The sequence below is a fragment of the Lontra canadensis genome, unplaced genomic scaffold (genome assembly GCF_010015895.1).
Source record: "Lontra canadensis isolate GAN:19392208 unplaced genomic scaffold, GSC_riverotter_1.0 scaffold9, whole genome shotgun sequence".
Classification (NCBI taxonomy): Eukaryota; Metazoa; Chordata; class Mammalia; order Carnivora; family Mustelidae; genus Lontra; species Lontra canadensis.
In genome coordinates, this window is record NW_022631003.1 from 6,277,482 (window position 1) to 6,305,303 (window position 27,822).

A 27,822-nucleotide genomic window follows, 5' to 3' on the forward strand; every position below is an offset into this window, starting at 1 on the left:
GAGAAAAGGTACACCATCTGTAAGGGGAGTTTTATGGTTTACATAGAGATTACTTATGACTTTAATTACTTAACTTTGTCTGAGCTTCCTTAGATTAAGTGCAAACACCAGACTATGAAGCTTAAAAAAATTCTTCAGATTTTTGTATTGATGAGTTGACTTAATAAAGATGGTAATTATAGAATCATGTTCTTCTTAGAGTTACAGCTGGTGCGTTAATTATGTTACTATTAATTATTCTAGCATTGTTGGTTTCTACTATACTTAAGATAATAATGCAACATGAATAGCAAAGTAGGTTACTTTATTTCCACTATAAAGTAGAACCAGAAGAGGGCACTATTATGCTATCTTGAGTAAGTAAGGGAATTGTGTCAGAAAGTATTCTGGAATCATGCAGTGAGTGATTCATTTGTCAAATGTCTGCCTCGTCATTTAGCAAGTATTTATTGTCAGTTTTAGGCCAAGGGGTACAGATGAAAACAAAGTGAATGCCCTTCTTGAGCTTACATTCAAATAGTCTAAGATTGTACAAATGATGTAGGACATTAAAGTGATTTTTTATATTTTGCAAATCCTATCGTCTGCCTAGTTGTTAATGTTCGCAAATGGGGTAAGAGAATAAATAGGGAAAAAATCATAATTTTTTTCTAAATATACAGTATACTCTCTATATTGCTATTTCTTTACACTCTCACTTCAACATTCTCAAAATCATAAATAGTAATACCTCAACTAGTAAGAAATTATAGATGCAACTAAATTTGCACTTCTCAAACTATTTTCTTCAGATAACCTGTTACTGAATGAATACTGAAACATACTTTAATTCTATTAGTTGTTCTTCTCATAATGTATTTTAAATTAGCCTAAAATGTACTGATGACTCATCCAGTGAGTATGTGTTGAACCTACCACTCAAGAACATGAATCTTTAAAATCCCTCAAATTCAACCATGTGCTCCTTCTCTCCTCTGTCCCTGTTGCCTGCCCCCAAGAAGTGATGACTAGATTTTGTTTTATCATTTGCTTTTTTAAAAAATGTATTTTTTTATATTTTTGAATTCCGAAAGTATCACTAAGTTTTGCTTGGTTAATTTTATGAGTGATAAAATGCTGTATGTCATAAACCTAAAAGTGGAGTTGTTGGACCCATAAGGTATGCTGAAATTCAATTTTATAAGGTAGTTCCATATTGTTCTCCAATATGCTTGTATCAGTTTATTCTCCAGCAGCAGTGCTTAAAATGTCTCATTGATTCCCATCCCTATCAGCATTTGGTGTTATCAGACTTACTAATTTTTGTCAGTTTTACTGAATTTAAAATATTTACCTCATTGTGATCTTAGTTTGTCTTTTTCTGGTTACCAAAGAGGATGAACATCTTTGTGTATATTTATTGGCCATTTGCATTTCTTCTTTCATGAACTCACTGTTCATGTCCACTCCCCCATTTTCCTTTTTCTTTAATTAAAAATCTTTTTTGTGTTGAGATACAGTTGACATATTTATATTAGTTTCAGGTATACAGTGATGATTCAGTATTTGTATATTTTGCAAAATGGTCACCACAGTAAGTCTAGTTAACATCCATCACCATACATATAGATTTTATTTTCTTATAATGAGAACTTTTAAGATTTATTCTCTAAGCAACTTTCAAATATGTAGTATAGCATTAACTAGCTATAATCATCATGCTGTACATTTCATTCACATGACTTACTTATTCTGTAACTGAAAGTCTGTACTTTCACCCATTTTGCCCGCTCACTACCCTCCTGTTTGTGTCTGATCTAGGAACTTGGTTTTGTTTTGTTTTTTAAGATTTTATCTATTTATTTGACAGAGATCAAAAGCAGGCAGAGAAGCAGGCAGAGAGAAAGGGGGAAGCAGGCTCCCTGCTGAGCTGAGCGCCCGATGTTGCGCTCGATCCCAGGACCCTGAGATCATGACCTGAGCCGAAGGCAGAGGCGTTAACCCACTGAGCCACCCAGGCGCCCTGGAACTTGGTTTTTGAATTTGGATCATACCATATTTGTCTTTCTCTGTCAGACTTATTTTATTTAGCATAGTTCTCTCAAGGTCCATCCATGTTATGAATGGCAAAATTTCATTCTTCTTTATGGCTGAGTAGTAGTCCATTCATTTATCATTGGCACGTAGGTTGTTTCCATGTCTTGGTTATGGTAAATAATACCATGCTATGGTGAACATAGGGGTACATTTATCTTTTCAAATTTCTGTCTTCATTTTCTTTTTTTTTCTTTTTGTTAATTTTTTAAAAGATTTTATTTATTTATTTGACAGACAGAGATCACAAGTAGGCAGAGAGGCAGGCGGCGGGGGGAGCAGGCTCCCCACTGAGCAGAGAGCCCGACATGGGGCTCGATCCCAGGACCCTGGGATCATGACCTGAGCCCAAGGCAGAGGCCTTAACCCACTGAGCCACCCAGGTGCCCCTCTGTCTTCTTTTTCTTCAGAAAATTATATGGAAGCTGAATTACTAGATTGTATGATAGTTTCTATTATTAACTTCTTGAGGACCTTCCATGCTGTTTTCCATAGTGACTACAACAATTTACATACCCAGCAACTGTGCACAGGCAGTCAGGTTTCTCCATATTCTTGCCAACACTTGATATTTCCTTTCTTTTGGATAATAGCCATTCTGATAGGTGTGAGAATATAGCTCATTATGGTTTTGATTTGCATTTCCCTGATGATTAGTGATGTTTAGCATCTTTTCATGTACCTGTTGGCCATTATTTCTCTGGAAAAGTGTTTATTCAGACCTTCTGCCCATTTTTTTTTATTTTTTTTTTAATTTTATTTTAACATATATTTTAACATATATTTTTTCCCCAGGGGTACAGGTCTGTGAATCGCCAGGTTTACACACTTCACAGCACTCACCATAGCACATACCCTCCCCAATGTCCATAACCCCACCCCCCCCTCCCAACCCCCCTCCCCCCAGCAACCCTCAGTTTGTTTTGTGAGATTAAGAGTCACTTATGGTTTATCTCCCTCCCAATCCCATCTTGCTTCATTTACTCTTCTCCTACCCCCTTCTCTCCCTCATATCAGGGAGATCATATGATAGTTGTCTTTCTCCGATTGACTTATTTCGCTAAGCATGATACCCTCTAGTTCCATCCACTTCGTCGCAAATCCTTCTGCCCATTTTTAAGTCAAATTGGTTTTTGCTGATGAGTTGTATAAGTTCTTGATGTATTTTGGACATTAACCCCTTATGAGATACATGACTTCCAAGTATTTTCTCCCATTCAGTAGGGTTCCTTTTTGTTTTGTTGATGGCTGCTTTTGTGGTATAGAAGCTTTTTAGTTTGATGGGGTCCTGTTGTTTATTTTTGCTTTCGTTGCCTCTGCTTTTGGTGTCAGATCCAAAAATCCATCACCAAATCTAATGTCAAGGAGCTTATTGCCTGTGTTTTCTTTTTTTTTTTTCTTAAAGATTTTATTTATTTATTTGACACAGAGAGATCACAAGTAGGCAGAGAGGCAGGCAGAGAGAGAGGGGGAAGCAGGCTCCCTGCTGAGCAGAGAGCTGGATGCAGGACTGGATCCTAGGACTTTAAGATTATGACCTGAGCCGAAGGCAGAGGCTCAACCCACTGAGACATCCAGGTGCCCCACCTGTGTTTCCTTTTAGGTGTTTTAGGGCTTCAGGTCTTACATTGAAGTTTTTGATCCATTTTGAGTTAATTTTTGAATATGATGTTAGGTAGTGGTCCAGTTTCACTCTTGTATGTGGCTGTCCATTTTCCTTAGTACTACTTATTGAAGAGACTGCCCTTTTCCCCATTATGTATTCTTGGCTCCTTTGTCATAAATTAATTTGACCATATATGCATAAGTGTATTTTGGGGCCCTCTGATCTATTCTATTGTGTCTTGTTTTTATGCTAGTACCATACCCTTTTGATTACTTTGATTATTGTTTTGCTTAGCTCTCTTTTATAGTTTGAAAGCAGGGAGTATGATGCCTTCAGCTTTGTTCTACTGTTTCAAGATTATTTTGATTATTCAGGGTCTTTTGAGGCTCCATACAAATTTTAGAATTTTTTGTTTTATTTCTATGAAAAATGCCACTGGAATTAAAAAAAATTTTTTTAAGATTTTATTTCTTTACTTTAGAGAGAGAGAGCACACATAAGCTACAGGAGGTAGAGGAGGAGGGAAAAGGAATGGGGAAAGAATCCCAGGCTCAGCATGGAGCCTGATGTGGGGCTCGATCTCATGACCTGAGCTGAAATCAGGAGTTGAACACTTAACAGACTGAGCCATCTAGGCACCCTGCCATTGGTATTTTGGTAGGGGTGGCAATGAATCTGTGGGTTGCTTTAGGTAGTATGGATATTTTAAGAGTCTCATGCTCTACCGACTGAGCTAGCCGGGCACCTAGTATGGACATTTTAACTATTAATTATTCCAGTCCATGAGCATAGACTGTCTTTCCATTTATTTGTGTCTTCAATTTCTTTTATCACTGTCTTATAGTTTTTAGTGTATAGGTCTTTAATTTCCTAGGTTCTTTATGCTTTTTGATATATCCCTAAATTTTCCTATTGAATTGGTCCTTTCCCAATTGATTTATAGGGTTATTATTATTATTTTAACGTTCTGGATACCAACCCTTTGTTAATTATATATGTTGCAAATATCCTGTTTTTCTTCTTAACTTTTTATGGTACCTTTTGATTAAAATCTTAATATAGTAGAATTTATCAGTTCTTTGTTTTTTGGATAATGCTTTGTTGTGTCTTTTTCAGGGAGTCATTCCCTACCAAGTTTATGAAGATACTCTTTTTATATTTTCTTCTAAAAGGTTTTAGGTTTTGCTTTTTATATTTATGTCTTTAATTTTCGTAAAACTATTCTTTGTGCATGGTATGAGGGTAGGACCTAATTTTCTAATACTCAGTTTTCCTAGTATCATTAATGGAGTAGTCTTTTTTGTTCCCTACCTCTTTTCAATGTCTAGGCTCAACATATGCATGGGTTTGATTATGAGAGCTCTCTGTTATGTTCTTTAGGTCAGATTGTCTCTTCCTACATCAGTACCATACTTTGTCTGTCAAAAAAAAAAAAAAAAGAGATTACCAGTAGGCAGAGAGAGAGGGGGAAGCAGGCTCCCCGCTGAGCAGAGAGCCTGATGCGGGGCTCGATCCCAGGACCCCGGGATCATGACCTGAGCCGAAGGCAGAGGCTTTAACCCACTGAGCTACCCGGGCACCCCAGTACCATACATTTTTAATTTCACTAAGGATTTTTAGGAATTAAATGGATCTTGAGTTTAGTAACCAAAGGAGCTGCTATTTACTTTATGATAATGAAGTTTTATAAAAATATAAAGTTTGTTGATGGGTTCCTTTGGCAAGATTCTATTGAGCACCTTCACTATGCCAGAACCATACCAGGATTGAGGATTTATGCAAGTGTAAAGCAGACAAAACTCCCTTCTTATGGCGCTTATGGAGCTTATGGTCTAATGGAGAAGGTAGACAATAAACAAACAAATGGTATAATTTCAGACAGTGGTAAGAGCTACAATGAAAATCATGTTCAGTGAAGTGATAGATATAATTGCGGCAGAGTGAACAATAACCAAAAAAAAAATTTACAAGTTGTATTGGGAACTTATCTATCACAAGTACCATGAAGAGCTTTTCTGAAGAGATAACATTTGAACACAGATAACAAATGATGAGTGGGGTCAGTAGTGTGAAAGTCTGGGGTCGGAGTTTTCCAGGTAGAGGGAACCAGAGAGTTAAAGGCCCAGAGACTGGGGCAAAATGCCATGTTTTGAAGAATACCAAGGCCATTATAGCTAGAGCCAAGTAACTAAAGAGGAGTGTAGTAAAGAATGAGATTGAAAAGGTAACGGTGGGGAGGGAGGACACCCACTTCTGAGTTCTTAAGCCATGAATTTATTGCAAGTATAGAGAAAAGCCATTGAGGAAATTTCTGCATGGTGCCGATCTGATTGATGATTTACAAAGATTGTTCAGGCTTCTATGTAGAGAATGAATTCTACACAAGCAAGGAGCAAGACAGTAAGTTTGGAGACAAGTAAAAATCTGTTGCTGTGATCCAGTGGGAAAGCAACGGTAGTTCAGAACAGGGTGGTAGTTGTGGAAGAGGGGATAAGTAAAAGGATTCTTGGGTATTAAGGGGAGGTTTTTTTTAATTTTTACACTGAAATTTATAGGGCTACAATATAATTTTTAAATGATTTGAATTTAAAGCAATTGATTTAGAAGATATGGTGATAAAAATGTGAACATGAAATTCTGGTTAAGTTAAAAATTAAATCTGTAGTGAAGACAGAATCATTCTCCCTCAAGATAAACCTAAAGTTTTTGTAGGCAGAAAGCACAGAAATGTAAAATGAAAGGACATGGAGACCTTAGGGTACTGTGGATTTGGTCACAATTTACTCTATTCATTCATTGAGTATGTTTCTCTTTTCTGTTCTCTCTGCATCTGGGCATTGTTTATCTTTATTAGTAAGCTTGGCCAGATAGGTGAATAACAGCCTTAAACACTATTTTAATTGATTATTGGGGCAGCAGACTTTAAAGAGATTAGACTTTGGAAGCAAATGCTGAGTTGGACATCCTATCTTTATTACTTAGTCTTAGGCAAGACAGTCTCTGAATGAACCTCAAGTTTTTCTATCTCTAAAACAGAAATCATACCTACTTTTCAGGAAAATTAGAAGTTAGAATAGAAATTCTAGTGAATGTAAATATTTTATTCTGCTGTTAATTTGTATTTTTTTCTGATTACTAATGAAGGTTGACTCTCTTCATGTGTTTCTTGACCATTTGTATTTCTTTTATGAAATGTGTTCCTTGTTTATTGCTTTATTGGCAAACATAAAGAGTTAATAGAACAATGAAAAGTCCATAGTAATCTGGGAGTACCTTTCATTATCAGTTGACTATGTATTTTCATTTTTATAATGTCTATATTCTGTGTAATTTGACTCTTGCATACCTATCAATTTCTCTTGGATTGATGGCAAACTAAAATTAAAAGAACAAAGCAATTAAGCAAATTAAAGTATGGAATTGGTAAAATGAATATAACCATTGAGGCTGTTTCAGTATTAGTTCTAGTCCCTGTTATTAAGTATGCCATTTTGTAAATTATAACAGAAGTACTAATTCTTTTTTCTTCTTTCCTTGAGCTGTGGTAGCAAATAGTGACGAATATCAACTTCTGACACCAGCAAAGATGAATCAGCGCCAAGGGAAAGAAGCTTATCCAACGCCAACCAAAGATTTTTATCAGCCATCTTTTAGTCCAGCAAGCCCTCATAGTCAGGGTAAGAAATTGTGCTTTAATTTTGTTGTTGTTTTAAGGGGAGAATGACATTTTAGGTCTACCATAACTTTTTTCTTATTTTGGTTTTATGGTATTCTTTTTATTTGTTTTGGTCATCCATTATACTCTTGAAATGAGTTTATTTTCCTTTAAAGTCCTTTTAATTCCTCTTCTATTCTCCGGTGTACTTGGTTAAGTTATACTTTTTGTCTAATTGAGTGACTCTCAAACTTTGTTTTCTCAAGACCGCTTTAGAATGTTAAAAGTAGATCTTTTAAAAGATCTCAAAGAACTTTTACATGGGTTAACCTATGGATATTTATTGTAAATTAGAATGAAGAAATTTAAAAAATGTTTTAATTCATTTAAAATTATAATAAACCCATTACAGGTTAATATGAATAACATTTTTATTAAAAAGCAGCTATGTTCCTCCTTCCCTTTTCCTCAAAAGAAAAAAATTGCTCAAATTTGGCACTTTTGACATTTTGGGCTGGATAATTCTTTGTTGTGGGGGGCTGTCATGTGTCTTGTGGGATATTTAGCAGCCTCTTTGGCCTCTACCCACTAGATGATAATAGCATTTTCCCCAGTTGTATACAACCAGAAATAGCTGTAGACTTTGCCACATGTCCCAAATTATCTTTGGTTGAGAATTACTGTCATATAATTTTTGCAAATCTCTTTAATATCTATCTAAAGAAAAGACACCTGCATTTTCATATCTGCTTGTGCAGTTCATCTGTTAGGATGTGATGATTTGATTGAAGTATATGAATAAAATCCAGCCTCAGACATACATGTAGTCAGAAAAGGGAGGATTATATTAATAGCTTGATACATAATTGCACATAGTCTTTTTTGATACTACAGCAAAATTTGACAAGTGGTAGTTTTTTAAATACTGGTTGCAAGATGGAATCTGAAACATATCAATAATCTTTTCATACTTTCATAAAGTCCATTGATCTATCTTGAACTTTGAATGGCTTTTTACTCGTGCATGATTTTTTAACATCATGCATTAATCATTTGGGAAGTAGTTGCTTACTGAATTATGCATATCTATTAAGTGGTGACACATTTTAAAATACAATACAAAGATGAGCTTTATGCATGTTTCCCTTGTCATACAGAGTATTAAAACCATATGTCCTCAAGGTTTAAGATTAATAATATTTAGTGTTTCATCAGGAACATCTATAAGTGAAATGGGCCTTTTACTTTAAGTGAATGGCAGTGAAGAAGTCAGTGACTACTACAGTTGGGTGCTTCTGCCTTGATATGTGTTAAGGTGCCAGCAGTTTTACCCAATATTGCTTTTGTACCATCAGTACAAATGTCAACATAATGAATATGTATTATGGAACAGTTTTGACCTTGCAGACTCTCTAAAAGAGTCTTGGGGACTCCCAGGGATTATGGATCTCACTTCCTAATTCATAATTGATAAATTTTGTATATTGAATTCTGCTTCTTAGTAAAGTTTAATCAAATGCTTTGAACTCTTGTACTACAATAGCCATGGTGGAAAGACTTCTGCTTTTAAAACTGAGCACTTAAATTTGGTGTTTGAAAGCTAATAAACACTGATGTGTCTGTTTTTATGCCAATACCATGCCATTTTGATTACCATAGCTGTTTTATAGTTTGAAACCAGGGAGCAAGATGCCTTCAGCTTTGTTCTTCTTTTTCCAGATATTTTGATTATTCAGGGTCTTTTATGGTTCCATACAAATTTTAGAATGTTTTGTTCTCTTTCTGTGAAAAAGTGCCATTGGAATTTTTTTCTTAAAGATTTTATTTAAGAGAGAGAGCATTGCAAGGGGTGGGGAGGAGCAGAGGGTGAGGGAGAGAGAGGGAAAAAAGAGTCCCAAGCAGGCTCCACTTTAAAATACTTTATAAAATATAAATATAAAATACTATAAAAATAAAATACACCCAATACTTTAAAAAATTTAATTTGGAGTCTTAACTATCACAATATCTCTGTATAATTAGTCAGGTTTTGGTGTCGTGACTTTATATTATTTTTTAAAGATTTTATTTATTTGAGAGAGAGCGCACATGCACGCAAGCTGTGGGGAGAGGCAGAGGAAGAGGGAGAAGCAGACTTCCCTAGAACAGGGAGCCCGACGTGGGGCTCGATCCCAGGACACTAGGATCATGATGTGAGCTGAAGGCAGCCTTTTAACTGAGCCACCCGGGTGTCCCAGTGGTGTTGTGACTTTTTGAATTATTCTTTGAAAGTAGGTTTTAGTTACTTCTTTTTAGATGAATATTAATTGGTAAATAGTAAGTTACATGATCATTTTCTACTTTATTTCAGTGGAAAATGTTTTCCTAGTCAAGTGGTTGTTGGAAAATTTTTATTTACCATTGTTGGAACTGGAAAAACTTTATATAAAAACAAAAATAATGACTATGTTAACGTTTATTAAGTAGTTGTTGAATATGTTTTGGAAAGTTAGCATTTTTGTTGCCAAAATGCTTTTTGAGGCTTGAAAGTGGATATATGGTACACACTGGTATAAATAACCTTCATTAAAGGATATAGCTTATGTGGTTTTTCCATTCTGTGCACCACAGTTTTGACTGTAATAGTTTCATCTAATTCATTTATCTGTGTACTAGAATATTTAGAAGAATTCTTTAATTTCGGACTTAATGAAGCAAGAAAAAGGTTAGTTACTAATAATTAAAACTACCCTCATTTATACTTATTATGAACATTTTCAGGCGAACAGAATTTGAGAGAATAGTACAGGAACACTAATATACCATTAGGTAGATTTAAGAAATTATTAACTTTTTTTCATATTTGTTTCATTTATTTGAGGGTAAGGCTAGAATATTTAGAATAAGTTACAGACCTCATGATGTTGCACACCAAAATATGTCATGCAGTTAAGAAACTTTTTCTTACATAACCATTAAAGCCTCTATTTAACAGAATTAATGATAATTACTTAATATAGGCTGATACCTAGTCTATACTCAGATTTCCTCAGTTCTCACATCTTTTAACAGTAGGCTTATTACACAGTAGGCCGATCCAAAAAAGGCTCATAGATTGTGTTTGGTTGTTATGTCATTGTATTTCCTTTAATCCCAAAGAGTCTCCTTGTTTACTTTTATTTTTTCTTGTTGTTATTGACTTTTTAAATTTTTTTAAATAAAACCGGATCAGTGTTCCTATGGGATGTTTGACTTTTTACATTGGATCACCTTATTGCAGGATTATTTAATTTGTTTTCCTATCTTCTATATATTCTGTAAACTGAAAGTTAAATGCAACATTGATTACATTCAGATTGAATATTTGTGGGGACATTATTTTGTAGGAGATGTGTATTGTGGGGGAATGAATGCTGTATTACATGAGAATTCGCCTCATGTTTGATTGTCTTACTGTTAGTGACTTAAGATTAATCAGTAGATTCAGGTGGTAAGAGCCTTATCCTCTTCATTGAAAATTACATGCTTTCTTCCCTTTTGACACTAAAGTAAAATAGATCATTTGGCACCTGGTAAATAGTCTTTTTCCCCATCAGCTTTTTCCTTAAATGTGTAAGCACCCTTTGATGACCATTTAATCAGTTAAAATATTAGGAGTTGAAAATGGTGATTTTCTAATTTTGTCATTCTTTTTACATTTGTTACTAAAATTTTTCTATAAAGAGGAGATAATTGTCATAGAGTTGCTTGGTAAACATTGAAGTATAGTTCCTATAGGAAAGGCAAGATAAATGGTTGTTTCTTCCAGAGAACCTGTTTTTAGATTAAAGAGATGATATAAAGTTTGTTCCCAGTGGTGACACATAAATTTTTTTGGCACTTAAGGTTTTTTGTTTTTTTTTTTTTTTAAAGATTTTATTTATTTGACAGAGATCTCAAGTAGGCAGAAAAGCAGGCAGAGAGAGAGGGGGAAGCATGTTCCCTGCTGAGCAGAGAACCCAATGCGGGGCTCGATCCCAGGACCCTGAGATCGTGACCTGAGCTGAAGGCAGAGGCTTTAACCCACTGAGCCACCCAGGCACCCCTAAGGGTTTTTTTAATATGATAAAGAACTTCATACCTTTTAATATACTCATTGTATTTCAATTATTGGTAAAATGCAGATGACAGTAGTACCTAGCACTAGGTACTATTATAAGGCTTAAAATGTTAATACATATGAAAAGCCTAGAACATAGCTTGGTAAATAATAACCATTCATGACAGCTGATTTAATAAATAACAATTATTACTATTATTATTTTAAATAAATGATTCTTTTGGGTTGAAAGCTGATACTTTAGTTGTTGTACTTCCGCATCTTACAGAGGCTCATTTAGAGATTCCTTCAGGATGGATGCCCATGTAAACCTCTCATTTGCAAAAATAAAGCAGTTGCAGTGACAGTTATATCTTGATTTGCACCTAAATGTTTCTGTATTAATTATGGGTAAGTTATTATTTGTGGAGTGAATTACATACTGAATGTTCTTATTTATTTATTTATTATTTATTAAAGTCAGCCTGTTGACTTTGTGTTATGCAAAATATCTCCCTCTGGTTTAACTACTGAAATTTATATAATAGTTTCCAAGTGTCAAATTTGTTTAAAATATATTAATTAACTTTTTAAAAATATTTACTTATTTATCTTAGAGAAAGGGAGAGAGTATATAGAGTGGGAAGAGGGAAGGGTGGAGAGAGAGAGAATCTCAAGCAGACTCCCCACTGAGTAAGGAGCTCCACACAGGGCTCAATCTCACAATCCTGAGATCATGACCAGATCATGACCAGAGCTGAAACCAAGAGTCACTCAACAGACTGAGCCACTCAGGTACCCCGCTATCCATTAACCCTTGATTATGATGAGGATTATGATGATATGAGGATTATGATATGCTGGAGGAAAAGAACAATTGTCCTGTGAACCTCTTTGAATTGTCTAGCATGTCTCAAATACTCTTGTTTAGTATTATCAGCTTCTGAATGGAAAGAGTTAGACTCCCAAAAACTTACTGACAGTAATAATGACTAACATTTAATGCTTTTTACATCTCTAAGTACTTTTTACACACATTACTTACTGGAATTCTTGCAAGAACCTTATGGTGTATGAATCATTCTCCCTGTCTCACAAGTGAGGAAATTGAGCAATTGGTAAGGGTAATTTCCTTGCCCCCATTCACACAATTAACATATGATAGAGTTCAAATTTGAACCTAGATATGATTCCAGAACTTGTTTGGTTTTTTGTTCTTGTTCTTTTTGTTTTGTTTGTTTGTATGTTTGTTTGTATTGTTTCAATGAATTAGTAATTGGATTTTTTGAGGTTCAAGTTTTCTGAACTTTTACCTTTGGCTCCCGTGTCTTTTGTTAGAACCCCATTATGTATTGAATGCTTTTGTGGAGATTTTTCTTTTTCTTTTTCTTTTTCTTTTTCTTTTCTTTCTTTCTTTTTTTCTTTTTTTTTTTTTTTTTTGAGTAATATGTAACAGTGCAATTATGAAGCATGGTAAGTTTATGTTTTATAAGAAATTGGCCAAACTAGTTCCAAAGTTGTTGTACCATTTTATATATCTGTTAGCAGTGTATGAGCATTTCAGTTGCTCTGTATTCTCAACCTTTTTTATTTAACCACTCTATTGAGCATGTAGTGGTATCACGTTGTGGGTTTAATTTGTATTTTTCTTACAACTTGTGATGTACATCTTTTCACATCCTCATTGGCCACTGGTATATTTGAAGTGTAAGTTCAGAGTTTTTACCCATTTAAACAACTGGTATGTTTATTGTATTATTGAGTTTTAAGAGTTCTTTGTGTATTTCAGTATCATGCTTTGCTAGCTGTGTGTGTTGTATTTGCTTCAAGTTTTGGCGTATCTTTTCATTGTACAAATGATTTATTTCAAAAAGCAGGTGTTTTTTAATATTGATGAAGCCCAGCTTATCATTTTTTGCCCTATGATTCATGCTCCCCCCCCCCACAACTAAAGAAATCTTTGTGTACCCTAAGGTTGCAGAGAACATTTTCTGTGATCTCTTCTGAAAGTGTTACAGCATTAAGGCTTTGATCTCTCTTTATTTTCATTCTCACTGTTACATCTTAAGCCAGGTCCTTATCATTTCAGACCTATGTTACATAGTACCACACCCTCCTGATTCTATTAGGACCTTGCCCTCCAGTATACCAGGCTCATCTTTCTTTCTTTTTCTTTTTTTAAAGATTTATTTATTTTAGAGAAAGAGTGTGCATATGTGTGCAAGTGGGGCAAGGGGCAGAGGGAGAGAATCTTTAAGCAGACTCCCTGCTGAACAAGGAGCCTGATGTGGGGCTCATTTCCATGACCCATGAGGTCATGACCTGAGTCAAAACCAAGAGTGGGATGTTGAACCGACTGAGCCACCCGGGCTCCCCTCAGGCCCATCTTTCTTAATAAAACAACCAAGCAGAAAATTACTGTTTATGTGTTAAGGTGAGATCATAATGGGAATGGGGCTTAAGAGATATATATAGGCAGAGAGTACATAGATCCTCTGAAGTAGGTCTCCAAGGGAAATAATATGAATAAAGAGAAATAGAAAATTACAAGGGAAAATATAACTTTTAATTTTTCAAGCTTGTAACCAGAAAGTTCACTAGATGCCTCCATTTCTGTCACTCCCATTTTCAAAAAAGTTGACAGTTGACTGTTGCCTGAAGCAGTGGCTGCTGAGTCTGGCTGTGTCTGAGAATCACCTGGTAGCTTTGCTTAGATACAGATTTCTATTCCACCCTTATAAAGTCTCTAGGAGCTTTTTTTTTTTTTTTTTTTTTCCCCTCGAGGGCAAGACCATGTATTTATAAAGCTCTCCAAGTGTCTTTGATGTAGTAACGTTTGGACAAATAGTCGAGAGCAGAAAATCCATATTCCATAATCTGGCAGTCAGGACTCTTAGTTTGTCTGATTTTACTGTACCTTTCAAATTTCATTTCGTGTTTCCCCTCCTCATGAACCCAGCAAGGTAGCTTGCTTCCCTGTTCCCTAGCTTGGCTATGCTTTTATTTATCCTGGTTCTCCATTATGGAATGTCCTCTCCCTTCCCTTTGCTTATCTGAATACTTCTCAAATACTAGGGTGCCATTAGTAAAAAATGGCCTCAGAGTAAGGATCAGATTAAGAGTGCTTCTGTACGATTTTATGTGGAGACTTCAGGAGGATTTAAGGCATTGTCTCTTGGATTCTTTCAGCTAGACAAAGGGCTTCAAAGGGTCTTAAAACTGTACCTTTTAGAAAGTCTCAGCTAGCCAAAAGAGCTTCTGAGGCTCTTAAGGTCTGCTGTCCTGTAGCACCATGACATAGCACTAGGTAGTGTATGGTCTATCTCAAAGAAATTTGTGATTGTGGCATTTGTTTCACTGAAGTTATTCTAATAAAATTCATAAGAAACTCACAAAGTTTTTACAAGAATGGTGCTAATGGAAGCACCACCAGCTTAGATGGAAAAGGATAGAGGTAGTTCAAATAAGTAGAGCCTTTGTGTGTGTGGGGAAAATCCCAGTCTTGAGTGGCCATGAAGCAGGCTGAGAAAGCTCCACTGTTGCAAACATGGACCATTTCTTAAGAAATAGGGAGACTGACTCACAGAATGGAGTGAGGAGCCCAGAGGGCAGAGTCTAGATCCACAAAGGACTATTTGCAAAGAACATGACTGTGTTCTACTCAAACTGATAATGACGTGTGCCCAGCAAATTTCACAATTGCTAGCACTGTTGTGCCTTCTGTGTAACTCATTATCCTCTGCATCTTTTGAACTCAAGTCTTCATTGCAGTCCTATCCCTGGCTTCCTGCAGTGGGGCAAATAAGTTATCTTTTGAGGTGATAGGATTTTGGTTTAAGAGGAGCTATCTCTGATGAGCTATATGTGAGGAAGTAAACCTGAGGGGTACCATTTGCACTTGAATGTGGCTTAAATAACTAGATCCTGGCCTTAAAGCCAGTGCTATAGTAGGATGACATTTTGGTTAGGGGGAGATGATGAGTGTATTTTACATGTGGAAGGAATGTGAAGTAGGTGGACTGTGGTGTATTTCATTTTCAAAGATGACTGCAATAGTGTCTTTCATCTTACATGCCTTTTTAAAAAATGTGTCCTTGCAACTTGCCTATCAAGAAATGGACTTTATTCTTAATCTACCCTAACCCCCATTCAATCTAGAATGGCCATGTGACTGCTATGACCAGTAGAATATGACAGAAGTGACATTCTAGGACTTTTGAGACCAGAACTTAAAAACACCTGGTCACTTCTGCTTTCACATATTAGAGGAAGCCAGCTTCCGTGTAAGAACTCTCACTATCCAGATACTACCATGCTGTGTGGAAGCCCATACTGGCTTGCCCCCACTTGTTGTAGTGATCCCAGATATATGAGTGAGGAAGTTGTATTGGGTGTTCTAGCAGATAACTCTGTGAATCAGATATAAGCCCCCCCCCCCCAACTTAACCTAAATTGCAGAATTGGGAGCAGAAAATTTCGTGTTCTAAACCAGTAAGTTTTGGGTAGTTTAAGGTATAGCAATAGATAACCAAAATAGTAAGCAACACAGAGTGATTAGAATTACATTTATAATTTTGGAAGAATATAGTATATATGAGAAGATTCATTACCAGTCTGTACTGTCAAGGTGAGGTGTATACAGCCTGGATGAGAGTGACAGTGGTGGGAATTAAAAAAGAAAAAAAAAAAAAAAGATTTGTCAGCGATTAGTGATTGACTGGATGGAGGTGAAAGTAGAAAGAGTGAAGAAAGAATCAGCAATGACTTCTAGATATTTTGCTTGGGAAACTAATTTAAAAGTTCACCAAGATAGGGAACTATGGAGGAAAACCAAGTTTTGGGGAAAGATGCTCAGAACTCCAGTTTTGGACATGGTGAGATTTGGACATGATGAGAAGTATATTAGAGCTACTGTGTGGTATGTTAAAGAGGAAATTGGCTTTATGAGTTTGGGACTTATTAGAAACTTCTGCACTGGAAATGTATATTTGGAAGTCATCAGCATAGAGAGAGTAATTAAGGACATTTAAAACAATAATGTGCATCAGTTGAGAGATTCCCAGACAGTATTGTTTTTAAAATGAAGTAGAATAGAATCAAAAGATCAGAGCTTATCTGATCTGTGAAATTTTTATTTGATACTCTCTGTGCTTACATACATACTTGATTAAAATATATTTCTTCTTGTGAGTTATAAAAAGTTTGGGAACAATTGAAGCTTGAAAAAAGTAGTTGGAATACCATCCTAAAAAAATGTCAACATTTAAGGGTCTGAAGGAGAAAGAATTGGTAAAGGAGGGTTGTATCCCAGAAGAATGAAACAGATGGTTTTATGAAGGAAGGGGAAGTGACCTATAGTTTTACATATAGCTCAGAAGTCAAGCTAGTTAAGACAGCTGAAAAATTATCCATTGACAAGATGTCATTGCTTGCTTTCGTGAAATCAGTTTTAGGGACAGTACTGAAGGCAGAAGCTGATAGCAATAAAATTTAGTAAGAAAGATAAGGAATTGGAGACAATTCAGATAGCAGACTTCTTCAGGAATTGTGCCCTTGAAGGACCAGAAAGTATATGATAGCTAGAGAAAGACATAGGGCAAGAAGGAGATTAGAGAAAGGAGATATTTGAGCTTGTCCAAACATTGACAGGATAGTCAGTAGAGAGAAATACAAAACATGTAAGAGGGGAGAATTAATAGGGTAGGTCTCAGAGGAGGCAGCAAGGATGGCATCTAGTGTGCAGGTGAAGGGATTGACAGGACTAGGAATACAGCTGGAAAGTAGATGAACCATGATAGTGGGGGTGCTGTTCAAGCCTCAATTGAGGTTAGTATTAATCTGCTTTAGTGTGAGATTTTCTTCTGTAAGGTTAGGTTTTACTAGGTATGTGCAATAAAAGTAATCATGGCAGAGTAAGTGTGGGATGCTGGCAGGGGACTGGAGGTTTAATGGGTGAGTTTGGTGAATGCTTTGGTGAGGGGGGGGAGGTCTGTCCAAATTAGTGGACAGCTTAAAGGCATTGTGTAAGTAAGTGGTTGTGGGGGCTGAGGCAAGGGTTCTCCAGCAGATGAATACTGAAATGATGACATAATTGAGGGTTAATGTAAAAGGAAGAAAGGTGTAGAGAGTAAATGTCATTGTCATTAAACTCCTCATGACAGCTTGCCATTTTTTTTTTCGTTTCTTTTTTCTTTCTTTCTTTTTTTTTAAACTACTCAACTATTCCTAGCACACATAGTACCTGGAACATGTAGATACTTTTGTGTCAAGTAAATGAATGAATGTCTTTACTGAGCACCTTTTATATGCTAGTCCCTGCTCTTCTGAAGCTTTAGTCTCATTTTTTAATGAATAGATGCAAGTTTGGAGGTGATATTCATGTACTTGAATCTGACATGAGCTTCACATATAATACTGTTCCTGTATATGCTAAAGAGAGTCTTACAAGAGAGCGGAAGAGCATGCATCGGGAAGAAATGGCATTTATATTGATCCTATTTCCTGGACTCATGCTAACAGCTACCATTCATCAAGCACTTACCGAATTTGGCTAATATGCTAAAAGTTGTATGTCAAAACTATACAGAACTGTTGAAATAATATGATAAGACACAGGCACAGTTACTATATCAGTTTTACAAGTGAGAAAACTAAGGACTAAAGATGTTAAGAAATTTGTTCAAATTCACAAAACTCGTAAATGTCTGAGGCAGTTTTCAATCTCAGGACTGTCAAAGCCTGTAGTCTTACTGCACTCTACTAGAGTGAATTACAGTGTAAGCTATTTTCTTTTTTTCTCATGCTTATGTGTTAGAAGTTTATATTGCCAGTGCTTTAGGACGGCAGAGATTCTGATAGTTTCTGTTTCTAGCTGAGTCTCCTTCATGCATATTGATTCATACCAATTTAATGTAGGTCATTATCCCTTAAAAACAGTTGTTAAGTTTGTTTGTTTGCAGTGTGGTTTCCTTTTATTGTTTTAGGGTTTTCTTTTCTTTTTTTTTTTTGAAGGAGATAAGGAGACTGATTCTCCTCACTAGAGCCCACGCACATCAAGGTAGTCTTTTATTTGTCATATGTTTAGGTTATGGTAATGAATCAGATTATTCCAGAAATTATTTATGTGTCAGATTTCGTACCTTATTTAAAGTATACCAATTTACTTAAGAATTTTTTAAAACTTTAGTATGATTACAGTCTCTTAAATGGTTTGGTAATTTGTTTTATGCTGACTTCTTTGACCTTTGCTTCAACTTTTCATCAAGAAAGAAAGGCCTATCTATTAATTAGTCTGTTGTCTGCCTTTCTCCCCTCTACTTTTGAATAAGGGCAATGCCAAGGGAGCCTGGAGACCAAATTAAAGCTCATCTCATGGATACTCTGTTCTCACTATATGACATTTGAGATTGTTATCAAAGCTTGATTAGTTACTATAATTCATCTTGTAATTCTTTGGTCATAAAAAGCTATTCTGCATACTTTTAGTTTTACAAAACCATCTTTCAGTTGTAGTGCTTTATAAGAGATCATAAAATGTTGCTTTTTAAAGGAGTCTATGTCAAACAAATTTTATATGTTTAAAATTTAAAAACTTTTAAAACTGAAAGTTACTACTTAATGTTACCTGCTTAACAATTTATCAGAATGAATTTAGACCATGCTTGCTTTATCTAAACTTCAATTAAAATGTGTATGCTTCGTGTTCTGTTTCTCTTATCCTTCAGCAAATTCTCTTAACCCTTCCAAGTCCCTTCACTTGAATTCCCTGGTAGCATTAAACATGACATGATGGGTCTATATCTACAACTTAACAGAAAACTTTAAAGTAAAGGGGATTTTCTTTGCAGAGTTTGCTAGTGTGGAGATGTAGTACCAGATTCCCCAGGGTGACAGTTTTAGACCTTGCTGGTATAATCTCAGGTGGCACCTTCATTAAAATGGTTTATAGACAAAAGGAGACCAAGAAGTCGGTTTCCTCCGTGAATCGAAGCAATTCTTCCTTCCTTGGTAAGATATTCCTAGGATCAATTCATAAACATTTGAGACTACACACACATAACAAATGTGTCTTGAATATATGTGTTCTATTTCATGAAAATTGTTTTATCTGAAAGAGTACTTAAGTTTATCCCCAGTACTTTTAATGCCGTGCTTTGATTTGTAGCCATAGATTGTTTTCATTACAGATAGTACGTGTTAGAGGTATGTTAATTTTCTTCTGAGATATTGAATCCTTGCTGTTAGATTTTTGAAGTCATTTCTTAAGACACAATTGTTTTTAAAACTGAAATACTTTGAAAACATTTATTGAAAAGTGAGAATGAATAAATTAGCTGTGTTTTAAACATCTTTACAAAGATGAGAGGAGTCTGTCTTACCCTTGCCAGGTTTTATTAATTGCTTCCTATTAAAGCAGTAAGATGAACATAAAGAATACTAAAGGATACTTTTTTCTTTATATATGTTCTTTGTATATCTAAATTATGTATATGTGTGTGTACATATATATATTTATTTAAGGTGTGTGTGTGTATGTGTGTTTGTGTGTGTGTGTTTACTTTAAATACATTTAAATAACATTACTTTAAATACATTTAATATTTATTAACATTTAATTAAATACATTTAAATAACATTAAAGAATTATCAAGTACCACTTGGACTAGTTTCTCAGCTGTTTTCTGTTGGGATTTCCTCCTATTTGTTTCCAGAGTCTGAGAGGTTGAGATTGCCTTCTTAGCAAGAGTGGTAAAATAGTTTCACCTATAGAGTTAACAGCTACAATTTTCCTTTCCTTATTTGAGGCATGGAGACGCAAGTTTTCTGTATTGTTAGTAAATATATAACAAGATAATAACTTAATTTACCAGTATTTGTATAATTTCTGAGAGAAGATAAACAGTTTCATAGAAATTTTTCTGTTTTCATTTTGGTTGTTGTAATTTTGAACATACGTAGGTTTTATTTAAGTACGACACAGTGAAGTTTAGCAAACTCCTGTTTTGCAGATAAAGGAAGGGTTTGTGACAGATGGACAAATTCCCCCTGGAGACTACAGGATTTTCTAAGGGTCTCATGCAAGCTGGCCTTTATTCCGTTTTGTACAGAGTTCTGTACTAGAAAGCAGAAACAAACCAGACATGATATTCTCAGTCCCAATTTGTAATTGGGAAATTTCAGGACAGGCAGTAGGGAAACATAAGGAAGCATAAAAACATGTACGTGAGCTTTACATTACAGTTTGAGTAATATAGCAAACTAGACATTCAGAAAAAACCCTCCTAGTAAGAACATCAAAATGATGGATATGGTAGGGGGTTTTTTTTATATTTTTGTTTTTGTTTCTGTTTTTTTATACCACCTTATTCTAACCGGAGCACTTCAGTGTTAAACTAAACACTGGTGAACTATATTCCTTCACTAATTCTGAATTGCTATAAATGTACAAGTTCTAGCAGTTCAACACTTAGATTCAGTCATCTCTGACACATGGTAGATTTCATATAATGAAAATACCTAAAGTAATTAGTGCAGTATACTGAACTGATCAAAATAAAATGAACTTTGGGAAACAGCGTTGCAAGATTATTACTAACACACTGCAATACTTATGTTACAAATTACTCATACATTGTTCTGGCCATGTAGGAACAACTAGACCCCCTTCCTTTCAAAGGGAGAGAAAAGAAAAAATTAGCTCCTTTAGCAACTACATTTTCTGTACTTTTAAGCAGCATAAATATTACAGAAAAGTAATGAACATATTTGGAGACTGCAGTGCAGAACCCTATTTATAGTACCACTGAAGATCAAACTTAATATAACCAAGTTTTGAATGTATATAATTGTTAGTGCCTTGACTATATTATGTCCAAAGAGTACAAAAACCTGCCCCCTGACCAAAACAAAAAAACCTATGTAGTGACCAGCTCTGATTAAACAGAAATCACAGACACCTGATTGGTTTCATTTCTGTTGAAGAGCTCACATGTTTGAAGGGAACACTGTCCATTAAGGTGCACTTAATGCTTTTCATATACCTAAAACAACATGAGGATACATTTGACTTTTTTTTTACCCCACTAAAAATACCAAGACTAGTTATAATTTCCATGCCATTAATGTTTGTTTTCTCCCCCTGAAGATGTGGGACTTCATTATGGTTAATTTGTTAAAATGTGGAATGTTCATTTTAAGTAAGCATACTAAGAGAAATTACCAGTAGCCTGAATACTGTAGCTAAGCATATATATCTGTAGAATCTCCTTCAAAAAAGAGTGTTTTTGAAAAGCCTAAATTAATAGGTACCTAATCTTTTTCATAGAGCTGGCCGGTTAACTCTGGGTTTACATCATCATTTGTCTCTGTCCCTGCTGTTGAGAAATGATTCCCCCTAACCATCCAAGAAAACAAACGTGCACACACAGTGCACATTCCCCACTTCTACTTCTGAAACATTAGTCAGAGGGTCACGTACATGTTATTAAAAATTAAGCTCAAAACACTTAAAATAATTCAATATTAGAAATTGACTCTAACATAAGTCTCTTCTTTATGGAAGTTACACTGGACCAGTTAAGTGCTCCATTTCCACTCTCATTAACATTTAGGAAGCAGAAGAATATTCCAGCAAGTTCAAACTGGAGGTTTAGTTATCACAACACTGACTCCTAGTTGGCTCTCTGGGTTCAGTAGATCTACTCCTCTTCCTCCGACAGAATTTGCTCCTGGATTCAGTCATTCATCTTTGGCCACTTTTTAGCTGCTGCCATGAATATTTCATTTATATTCGTCAATGTTTTAGCTCATGTCTCCCTGAGTAACTGTTGTCATCTACACAGGACTGTGCTTCCTAGAAATCGATAGCTCTTTCATTTGCAAGGTCAGCCTTGTTTCCTGATAAAGCTATTACAGCATTAGAATCGGCTTGCCTCTTAAGTTCTTTAATCCATTTTTTGTTCTGGCAAAGGGCTTGTCATTTGTGATATCATCTACAACTATGGCTGCTTTGTTCCTCTCTAGTACATTCGTGCTATGGTATCGTTCTTGCCAGCTACATCCCGTATTTCAAACTTTACTGTTGTGCCATTAAGACACACAGTTTGGGGAGCACCTGGGTGGCTCAGTCAGTGAAGTGTCTGACTTCAGCTCAGGTCATGATCCCAGGGTTCTGGGATCGAGTCCTGAATTGGGTTCCCTGCTCAGCAGGAAGTTGGCTTCTCCCCCCACCTCATGCTCTCTCTCTCTCTCTCTCACGCTCTCTCTCTGAAATGAATGAATGAATGAATAAATAAAATTTTGTTTTTAAAGTGCAGTTGAGGGGTGCCTGGGCACCTCAGTTAGTTGGGCATCTGACTCTTGATTTCGGCTCAGGTCGTGATCTCAGGCTCATAACATGAAGGCCTGAGTCACTCTGTGCTCAGTGGGGAATCTGCTTGAGATTCTCTCCCTCTGTCTCCTTCCCCCTACTTGTTCTCTTTTTCTCTCTCTCTCTCTCACATAAATATTATTTTTTGTTAACTCTTTAAAAAAAGAAAATGTATGGTTGAACTGTCAACAAAGTAAGGGAATTAGCAGGTGGAGCAGAATTATTGAAAGTGGGAATCCAGAGAGGTGATAAGTTCTGGAGTCAGCATTTGTCCTGACTAGCACTTGCTACTTTCTGAAGGTCTAGAGCTTGAGTTTAATGAGAAAAAGGGAGAAAAGGTGGCCCATTAATGATGGAAATTTGGATTGGAGATGTCTCCATGTGAAAAAAGGAGTCCTTCTTAGTTTAAAAAAAAAAAAAAAAAACCTGAAAAGCATAGCCATGGAGGAGGATGCTGGTGTATTTGCCTATCTTGTTTGTAACTCCAGGTAGAATGGGTGAGAGAGGAACTCTTCTTTGAGAAGCACAAACATATACTACTGTAGGCTCGGGGTCAGAATTCATACAATCTCTGGGGCAAAAAACAAAAATACCCTTCAGTTTAGTTTAAAATGATCTTGAGTTATTAGTATTCCCAGGTGCCTAGAACAATCAATGCAGATACTTGTTAGAGGAGAGGTTTAAACACATGCCTCCAGAAATTACTGATTTTTAGTTATGAGCTCATGTATAAACAAAACAACAAGATAGCATTATGATGTGGAAAAATCGGTAAACACACGAGGTAACAAGCCACCATCAGAGGGAATCTGCATAAACTGCCTGCCATCCAGACCAGCATCTGCACCAATTAAAATTACAAATGCCAGAATATGATTTGATGGGTTAAAGACAATATTGAAAGATAATGCTGGGAGCCTTTCAGAAGAATGAATGGGTGGCTCATTCAGTTAAGTGTCTGACTCTCCATTTTGTCTCAGGTCATGATCTCAGGGTTGTGAAATTGAGCACCACATTGGGCTCCATGCTCAACACAGAGTCTGCTTGGGAGTCTCTCTCTTCCTCTCCACTTGTGTGTACATGCTCTTTCTCTCACTCTTTCTCTCACTCTTTCTCTCTCCCAATAAATAAATACAATCTTTAAAATAAATAAATCAAGGGTGGAAGACAGCAACCCTCTGATTAAGGAGGCCTCACCATTCCCAAGCAGGAAATGTAAACATTAATAGTTGTTGGTTTTTTCTAAGATTTTATTTATTTGAGAGAAAGCACAGAGGGAGAGTAAGAGGGAGAAACAGGCTCCCCATTGAGCAGAGAGCCTGATGCAGGACTTGATCCCAGGACTTAACCTGAGCTGAAAGCAGATGCTTAACTGACTGAGCCACCCAGGCACCCTAAACAGTAATAGTTTTAATGCTGATACTTGACAAGAAGGAGAGCTGAAAAGTAATGAATCAAGTAAGCATTAACTTAGTATTAGGAAAGTAATAGGATAAATGCAAAGTAGATAGAAGGAAGGAAAGAATAAAGATAAGAGAATAGATGTAGGTGAGAGCAAGAAAGACAAAATTGATTGTTTGAAAAGGCTAATAAAAGTTATCAAAACTTGAGCAAGACTAGAGGAAATAATCATGAGGAATAAAAAGATACAAGTAGGGGTGCCTGGGTGGCTCAGTGGGTTGAGCCTCTGCCTTTGGCTGAGGTCATGATCTCAGGGTCCTGTAATGGAGCCCCACATCAGTCTCTCTGCTTGGCAGGGAGCCTGCTTCCCCCACTCTCTCTGCCTGCCTCTCTGCCTTGTGATCTCTTGTGATCTCTCTCTCTCTCTCTGTGTCAAATAAATAAATAAAATATATTTTTTTAAAAGACACAACTAAAAATATAGGCAGGTGTTTAAAAGATATAAATAACTAGCCAATAAATTTGAAAGTGTTTTAGAAATATTGTACTTCCCAAAATTTATTCAGTAATAGAAAATTCTGGTGATTTTTGTATTCTAATTAGTATTATAAATTAGCTATACAAAGACATCATAGGCCAAGATAGATTTACAAACAAGTTCTACTGAACATTTAGGGAGAAATAGAATTCCAGTTTTGCCTTAAAACTGTATTTCATTAAGTCTAAAAAAGGACCCCTCCTCCTACTTTAACGTCTCTGAAATTGGATTTGATTTTTTTTTTTTTTTTAAGAGGGGGAAAAGATGTTGGCGGCAGGAGCAGAGGCAGAGAGAGAGGGACAGAGAGACTCTTAAAAGCAGGCTCCATGCTGGAGCCAGGGGGCTTGATTTCTTGGTTTTGGCTCAGATCTTGTGGTTGTGGGATCAGAGTCCCAAGTTGGCTCTGTGCCCAGTCCAGAGTCAGTTTCAGATTCTCTCTCCTTCTCCCCCCATTAAAATAAATAAATAAAATCTTAAAAAAAAAAAAAAACTATGATGTTATGTAACACACAGCTTAAAGAAGAAAAACTATGTTATCATCCCATTAATAAAATGTATTTGAAATATAGAAGGAAACTCTTAACCTTGTAAAGTTAGAATTAGGAACAAAAGGTGTATACCATCTATACTTCATTTCAATGTTGTACTTGGAATTTAGCTAGTGAATAAGATCAAACGAAATAAAAATAAAGGAGCAAACAAATTTTATTTGTAGTTAGTATAATTGTTTATATAGAAGCTCTCCCAAATTCACAGGTAAATTATTAAAGTTTTAAGAAATTACTGGATACATGTTAACTGTGGTTGTATATACCAGAGACAAATGGTTAGAAAAATGCAGTTCAAAAAATACCACTTAAAAATAACAGAAAGTAAGGTACCTAGCAATAAGTCTAAAAAAAGCTAACATAGTATCTTTATGTAGAAAAGTATAACACTAAAATGGTGTATTCTCAATAAATGGTGAGGCATACCATATTTCTAGTAGGAAAATTCAATATTATTAGTATGTCAGTTCTCAAATTGATTTCATCTGTTAAAGGTATTTTGAATTCATATCTCAACTGGATTTTTTCATGGTACTTGATAAGATTATCCTTAACTATCTAGGGAGAACAAAGGGCAAAGAAGAGTCAAGACCCCCCTGAAGAACTGGAGCCAAGCAAGAGTCAGGGGCTATTTAATACTTACCATAATGGTCCAGTAAGTAAGACAGGAGGTGTTGGTGCTGAAATAGAGACAAATGAAACACCAACAACAGAGACTTTGAACTAATGTTGCTCATTAGAGTTCTACATGACATTGTGGCAAAAGCAAAACTATGGAACAACAGTGAAAAGATCAGTCCTTTCTAGGAGTTAGCAGGGAGGCAGTGGTGAATAAGCAGAGCACAGGTTTTTATGGCAGTTAAAATATGTATGATATTGTAATGATAGATACATGTCATTATGCATTTGTCCAAACCCATGGCATGTACAACAACAAAAAGTGAACCCTAAGATAAACTATGGAATTTGGGTGATTATGATGTCTCAATGTAGGTTCATCAATTAGAACAAACGTCCCACTCTGGTGTGGGGAATTTATAATAGGGGAGATCTTGCATATGTGGAGGCAGGGGTATATGGGAGATCTCTTTATCTTCCTCTCAATTTTGCTGTGAACCTAAAACTTCTCTTAAAAAATAAAATCTTAAAAAAAAAAAAAGTAGAGGGGCGCCTGGGTGGCTCAATCATTAAGTGTCTGCCTTTGGCTCAGTTCATAATCCCAGGGTCCTGAGATTGAGCCCCACATTGGGCTCCCTGCTCAGTGGGAAGCCTTCTTCTCCCTCTCCCATTCCCCTGCTTGTGTTCCCTCTCTCACTGTCTCTCTCTCTGTCAAATAAATAAAAATCTTAAAATAAATAAATAAATAAATAAAAGTAGAACACTTCAGTGTACTGCAAGTGTACTCACCTTATCCAAACATCATGGCATGGGGGAACAGAGAAGAAACTTCATCAGCATACTATCAAGACAAGCCAAAGTCAGAAAAAAAGTTGGGCAGAGTTCACCCAAACAGCTTGTCCTTGGTTTACAAAGAAGTAATAAAAGCTTGGGTGATAAAAGCTCCTTTTTTTTTTTTTTTTTTTTGTTAAAGATTTTATTTACTTATTTGACAGAGATTACAAGTAGGCAGAGAGGCAGGTGGGGGGGAGGAGCAGGCTCCCTGCTGAGCAGAGAGCTTGTGGGGCTTGATCCCAGGACCCTGGGATCATGACCTGAGCCCAAGGCAGAGGTTTTAACCCACTGAGCCAGCCAGGCACCCTGATAAAAGCTCTTTTATATTGAGTATCCTGTTTCCTGTATCCCATGCATTCTTACTTTTGCTATCAACTTTTTGGTAAAATACATATTCTATGATATCCATTCTCAAGTGGGGTCATATGAGGGAAGTAAGGCCTTTAGAAAATAATTTTAAGTGAATATTTTCTGAGTTCTTCCAAGGATTATTCATGGGTATTGCCATTATAGATGTTGGGGAAAAAAGGTTAATTCATATTGAAAAGTGGATGTTTCAATGCAGTAGGCCCAATGAATCCCAGGTGAGAAGGTCTACTCTAGTAAGTTATTTGAAAATTTGCATGGAAAGTAAATTTTAGACTATATATGTCTAAAAATATCTTTATTTTGCCCTAATATGTAATTGATAGTTTAGCTGGGTATGGAATTTTAAGTTGGAAGTCATTTTCCTTCCAATTTTGAAAGCGTTGCTTATATTTTGGTCCTGATTCCAGAATTGTTGGTGATGTCAATAGCTTATCTGATTCCTGATCTAGAGGAACTTGGTGTTATGAATTATATACAAAAGGATTCTTTGGTATAAATAGGGCTGGTTCTCAGTTTTTACCATTGCTGGTTTGTGATTCAGCAAGACAGTGACTACTTGTTAATCTCATGCTTTCTGATGTCAAATATATGTTGTTATTGTATCGTATCCTGGATCCATACTTGTGGAATACATACCTATACTTGTTTTATATTTTTAAGAAATAACCCCTCTCTTATAATTTTAGTTTTAGGAGGGAGTACATTAGGTTAGTGTCTTCATTCTGCCATTTTAATGTGAAACCTTTCTAGATTTC

General features: G+C 35.9%; 1 protein-coding gene and 1 pseudogene across 10 annotated transcripts in view; one reads left to right on the plus strand and one right to left on the minus strand.

The window, feature by feature from the left end:
• Positions 1-27,822, plus strand: part of OSBPL8 (oxysterol binding protein like 8) — a 156,578-nt gene that overhangs the window by 71,307 nt on the left and 57,449 nt on the right. For 6 of the 10 annotated variants that reach the window (XM_032854726.1, XM_032854728.1, XM_032854733.1 and 3 more), the window contains one exon: positions 7,219-7,356. In XM_032854726.1, coding sequence (XP_032710617.1) covers positions 7,219-7,356 — 138 coding nt within the window. The remainder of the gene's footprint in view (positions 1-7,218; positions 7,357-27,822) is intronic. The other 4 variants (XM_032854727.1, XM_032854729.1, XM_032854735.1 and 1 more) reach the window with 1 other exon arrangement.
• LOC116866361 lies at positions 22,040-27,107 on the minus strand (annotated as a pseudogene).